General features: G+C 44.0%; 1 protein-coding gene and 1 long non-coding RNA gene across 7 annotated transcripts in view; one reads left to right on the top strand and one right to left on the bottom strand.

Annotated features, from left to right (window-relative positions):
* LOC147032326 (platelet-derived growth factor receptor alpha-like) overlaps nt 1-6000 on the top strand; it is a 124855-nt gene that overhangs the window by 57184 nt on the left and 61671 nt on the right. For all 5 annotated transcript variants that reach the window (XR_015055113.1, XM_085869838.1, XM_085869837.1 and 2 more), the window contains 4 exons: nt 4172-4434; nt 4672-4766; nt 4956-5085; nt 5376-5477. Coding sequence is in view for 4 of the 5 variants with exons in the window: in XM_085869838.1 (XP_085725964.1) it covers nt 4172-4434; nt 4672-4766; nt 4956-5085; nt 5376-5477 (590 nt within the window). In the remaining variant the exon portion in view is untranslated. The remainder of the gene's footprint in view (nt 1-4171; nt 4435-4671; nt 4767-4955; nt 5086-5375; nt 5478-6000) is intronic.
* The window catches only part of LOC147032327 (uncharacterized), a 66107-nt gene that overhangs the window by 24041 nt on the left and 36066 nt on the right, over nt 1-6000 (bottom strand). The gene's annotated exons all lie outside the window — the stretch shown is intronic.

The raw sequence follows: 6000 nt of genomic DNA on the forward strand, positions 1-6000 counted from the left end.
TGTGGGAGAGGATGAGATCTTGAATTCCAAGTCAAAGTTCGACCTGATGCACCTCCCACCATGAAAAAAAGTCTCTATAGCCCCATATCTGAAGAGTGAAGTATCGTGTGGCCCAATGGAAGTGGTCCCATATCCCAATCTTTGATGTTCCATGAGCCACCAGTCATGGATGGGTCGAAGGAGATGATGGTCATCTCAAGCCTCTCTGGTCGGATGGGCCGGTCTTGCCTCCAAGTCTCGTGGACATTCTGAAGAAGAAGAGAATGAGGAAGAAGATGATGAGGATGGAGTGAATGACTTTGAGGAAGTGTTAACCTATCTTGGTTGTGTAAATGATGATAATGATGATGATGATGATTATGATTAAAGGTCTAGTTGATATCGGTGGAAACAAATAGCTTGATAATATAATTTGATATTTCAGAGCATTTATTCATGCTCATCTTCATTTCTCTTAACCTTGCAAAAAATTATAATAAGTAATCATTATCAGCAATATTGATATTATTTTGACAAAGGTGACGTAATAAAATACTTGACGATCTCTAATGAAGTGATGCAAAATCATAAACTTTTTTCAAATCTTGAAGGTTTTTCTCGATTTTGATAATGGCCTTGAAATGCTAAAATAATGTTTTTTTAACGATTTATCAAACCAGAATTAACTGGAAAAGTGGTATTATTTATGTTTCTACGACATCTGGTTAAAACGTTATGATTTTTAAAAATACATATTATTTATCGGTTGCACTGAAATCCAAGATGGCCGCCGAATGGCCTTTTGAGCCTTTTTTCTTTCTTCTTGGTGATAGATCGAATCTGTTAATGGACACCCTTGTCAGTTTAAGAAAAACCTAATGCCATTATACACTACCCGTAAAAAGTTTTAGAACACCCCCATTTTTCCAGTTTCTACTGAAATTTAAGCAGTTCAAGTCCAGTGAATAACCTGAAATGGTACAAAGCTAAGCGGTAAACTGCCAGAGGTTAAAAAAGCAAAGTTTAGGTTACCAAAAAATGAAAAATTAAGGAAATTTCAGAGTTGTTAAAAAAGGCCCTTTTCAGGGAACAAGTAATGGGCTAGCAACTGCAGCTGTTCTGCAGCAATGGAAGTAAATTAAGCCTTGAAAGTCGATTCAAACAATTCCGACAGATGTCCCAACTTTTGTTGATTAGTTACAAACCCTCTGTCTGTATAAAAGCAGTGTTGGAACAGACTGTATTGCTACACCTTCTGAAGCATTATTTGGACAATATTGTTACGAATCTGGAAACCATTCGCATTCACACATACAGTTGACCCAAAGTTTAGTTATTTCATTAAGTATATGTGGATAGTTAGAATCCCTCCCTTATGTCAAATGGGAATTTAATGTGTGCGCTGCGAGTTTTTTTCTAGTTAGTTTTCTACATCAATCCCTCCACTCCTTTAGCTCCATTATGTACGTGTTCAAGGCCACGAACGCAGACGGAGTTTCCATCACTTCAGAGCCGACTCTGCCCCAGCAAGATGGAATGTTCCTCTTGTCCAATCAGGGGTGAGATTGCTTCAGCTCCAACTCCACCCCATCAAGAAAGAATGTCTCCCCTGTCGACACGGGGATGACAAAGGCGCCTCGGAGCTCTGGCTCCGCCCCGAGAAGAAAGAATGTCTCTTTGGTCTAATCAGAGGCGGCCTCGTCCAATGAGGAGAGGACACCGATCACCCAACGCCCCCCACCCCCGATCAATGAGAGGGGGAGTTACCAGAGAGCCGGATACCTCGACCCAGCATGAGGAGATGAGGATTGACTGCGCGATCCTGACAGAAGGGGGTCTCGTCTCGCTTTTGGTTGAATCGTGCTGGCTGGCGTCTGTCTCTTCGCCCTTGATCCTTGGTGCCTGGTACATTGTTGGTTGTGGGTTCAAGTCCCACCATCCTTGGTGTGCCTAGTTCGTCGTAAAGCTGTTCCATGGTCCCCGAGCTCACAAATGCGGGTCGGCCAGACCGCACGAGGCGGCCAGGTACCCGACCAGACTCTGACCCCTTGCTTGCCTATCCTCCGCGGCTGGAGGGTCCAGTAAAGGCCAGCCGGCTCCATTTCTTTTTGGGTGTGTGTGTCTGTGTGTGGCGCCAGTCTGTAAGTAAAACTGTTAAGTGATTGCCATTGTACATTTGCCTGCATTTATATTCGTGATTAAGTCTGCTCTGTGTTTCCCTCCCAATTGCCTATTGTAAATAAATAACTGTTAAATGTTCCAGTTCGTTGTCTGTGTTTTTTTTCATCGACCCAGTATGGTTCGGGCTTGAGAATGTGAGACCGCTTGTGCCGTAAATTGCTATTTGGACCGGCAGGTTTTGGTAATTCCCGCTCGGTTACGCCGGATCTGAGTCGGTAACAGCGACTCAGTTCAGACGAAGCCTGCCGAGGGTGTGGCTTCCCGGTAGTTAGACGGCGTGGGTATTTAGGTAAATTGGAATAGACAAATAAACCCTACCCCACGCCATCAAAATATTGGCGACCACGGTCGATTAAGCGACCCATCGGCTTTGGAGTTATCCGGAGCGATGACCTTCAATTCCGGGAGTCCGGTGGGAGACTGCCTAACAACTGCCCCATCTAGCAGTCGTCCTCGCCACCGAACCCGGCACCACAACAATATTGCACTGCAGGAAGTAATATATTGCTTTCATAATGGCGAGAAAAAGACAATTAACAAAGGAAGACAGACAGACCATTATAACCCTTAAAAGTGGAGGTCTTTCCTTTAGAGAAATTGCAAAGAAGCCAAGGTGTCAGTGAGTACACTTCCCGACACCATCAAAAGGCACTTGGAAACTGGAGGAAACTCTGATAGGAAGAGGTCTGGCAGACCCAAAGCCACAACACAATCAGAAGACGAGTTTCAGACAATCAGAAGACAACAGCTTGCGTGATAGGCGGTTCACAGGACAGAGCTTCAAGCACAGCTTATCACTGGTCGAAGTAAGGAAGTCTCAGTTTAAACTGTGAAGAGAAGACTTCGAGCTGCAGGTTTGACAGGTCGAGTGGCAGTAAGAAAGCCATTGCTAAGATGGCAAAAAAGAGAAAGAGGCTTGCCTGGGCCATGAAACACCGCTAGTGGACGACTGAAAACTGGAAGGTCTTATGGACCGATGAATCAAAATTTGAAATCTTCGGTTCATCACGCATGGTTTTTGTACGCCGTGGAGTAGGCGAAAGGATGGCTCCTCAGTGTGTGACACCAACTGTCAAACATGGAGGAGGAAGCATGATGATCTGGGGCTCTTTTGCTGGATCTGGAGTTGGTGACTTGCACAGAGTGACTGGCACCCTGAACCAAAAGGGCAACCACAGCATTCTTCAGCAACATGCAATACCCTCTGGTCTATGCCTAGTTGGTCAGGGGTTCATCCTACAGCAAGATAACGACCCAAAACATACCTCCAGGCAATGTCAGAACTACCTTAGAAGAAAAGAACAAGACAGTAGGCTTCAAATCATGTAATGGCCAGCAGAGTCTCCAGACGTAAACCCCATCGAGCTGGTTTGGGATGAACTGGATAGAAGGGTGAAAGCAAAGCAACCTGCAACACATTTGTGGGAACTTCTGCAACAGTGTTGGGAAGAACTTTCTGAACAATATTTGATTTCCATTGTAGAAAGAATGCCGTGCGTATGTTCGGCTGTTATATCTGCAAAAGGTGGCTCCATTTATGAGTCAAAATTTTAGATTAAATTTTGTTCAACAAAACGCTTTCCTGATTTCCTTTTTATCTGCAATTGTTTATTTGTTCTATGCTTTAATTTCAGAGTACATTGAAACATTAAACTGCTTAAATTTCAGTAATAACTGGAAAAATTTCGGGTGTTCTAAAACTTTTGACCGGTAGTGTATATCCCAGAGGGGGATGTATGGGAACCTTTCTCTCCTGCCCAACTACCCCCCCCCCCACCAATTTCTCAAAAATCTTTCTGGTATTTTCTCTTTGGTATCACCCCCTCCCCTCCATTGCTTTCTCTCAAATCAAATTTTCTAAATTCAGCAACTCCCCATGTGTATGTAAAAAATAGATGACTTGTTTAGCGACACGAGTGTACAATAACCGTTGAAATTGGTTTAACACTCACACTGCATATATTTTCCTCGTTTCTGCAGCTTAATCCATCATGTCTATCTTGCTTTCTAGCTGTATCAAAGGAAAGGGACCGTGGACGGTTGTGTACACGAACAACACGATGCATGGAAGCGGTGCCTCGATATCCGTTGCTCGAGGAAAACTGGTGGGTCAAAGTCATATTGACTCCACCCTCTCTGGAAGCTGGAACCAACCAGAACGGAGCGTGGCCAGCACGCTGACCTTCAAAAAGTTGTCACAACCAACTGCTGTGCGCTGTGTTGCAAGGAATGTGCTGCGTGAGGATGAGAGAATTGTTGAGCTCCCTATCCAAGGTGTGTGTGTGTGTGTGTGTGTGTGTGTGTGTGTGTGTGTGTGTGTGTGTGTGTGTGTGTGTGTGTGTGTGTGTGTGTGTGTGTGTGTGTGTGTGTGTGTGTGTGTGTATATGTGTGTGTGTGTGTGTGTGTGTTTTCATTCACCATTTATTCAATTTGCTGCTCTTTTAACCCAGCCTGCACTCAAACCTCGTGTGTTCTGATTTTAAATCTTTGTCCCTTATATTCTGCCTGCAGACTCACAGCTCGGCCTGACAGTGGCTGTCTCCACCCTCGTTCCAATTATCTGCATTGCTGCTGTCGCCATTATTGTACTTGCTGTGTGGAAGAAGGTGAAACCCATCTTTTCCATCAATGTCTTCCTGCCAACGAAATTGCTGTTTTGCCTCACAATTACTATTTAAATTGCATCCCAATTCAATTCATCACTTCCATTAAGATTAAGATCTCTATCTCTACCTGTCCACTAAGATTTCCACATCTTTGTCTATTTGTATGTATTTTCTCCTTTCACTCTGCAGCGACCAAGATACGAGGTCCGATGGCAGGTCATTTCAGTGGATGCACCTGGCCACTCCTACACGTATATAGATCCACGGAACCTGCCATACGACTGTCGCTGGGAGATACCCCGAGACAACCTGATTCTTGGTGACAATCACTTGTTCAATGACTCTCACATACTTCCTTATTTATAATCGCTCAGCCAAGTTTCTGAAAACAGTTGTCATATAGGTTGTGTATTGTTGCTCTTGAAATGTATTCCTATTTCACATATCACCACAATGAGACATTCCCAGACATGAATGTCGAGATACTGTATATATCATTGACTAGTCTATTGCAGCATTTTATCAAGGTCTTTGAATCTGGAAGTGAACTAATGCATGTTCAAAACGTGTCGTGGGGACTCATTTTGGATGCTTTCATTGATTGTACAGGCCGAGTTTTAGGTTCTGGTGCTTTTGGTCAAGTCATTGAGGCAACTGTACTTGGTACTGCTGATGGAAACTCCTTCAATGTCGCCGTGAAGATGCTCCAGCGTGAGTCATTGGATTGGAGTCTAAACTGTTTAAGCACACTTACTCCAATGACAATGTTTATATGGACGAGTAGAGTACCTGCCCTGTGGGCGATCTTGTTTCAAGCATGCAACACGTTCTTCTGACACATACCTTTATTTGAGCGGTGTGGAGGCAACTGACAGCTCTCTATTTAGGCAAAAAAACAACAACCCATGAAGTTACGTGCATGAAGCAAAAACATAGCTACTGCTTATAATTCAAAACACCTCACTGCACTGGAAAACATGGGGACAGGAATACTGTAGGGTGGCGCTACACGATACAAATTTACACAAAGAATTTGTGTTTCCACCACCCCTCCCCCATCCCTCCCCCAAGACCACTGGCAAAGATAAAAACACACCTATACATTAGTTGGGGTCATGCTGATCCTATGTAGCAAGTCTGGATGGAATCGGCCCATAACTGTCGGAGTGGTAACCCGATAAACAAACACACAAATACCGGTCCATGAATTACAGTGAGGATAAGGGAAGAAAGG

Source organism: Eptatretus burgeri, chromosome 2 (genome assembly GCF_056783735.1).
Source record: "Eptatretus burgeri isolate ZD-2024b chromosome 2, Ebu_testis_v1, whole genome shotgun sequence".
NCBI lineage: Eukaryota > Metazoa > Chordata > Myxini > Myxiniformes > Myxinidae > Eptatretus > Eptatretus burgeri.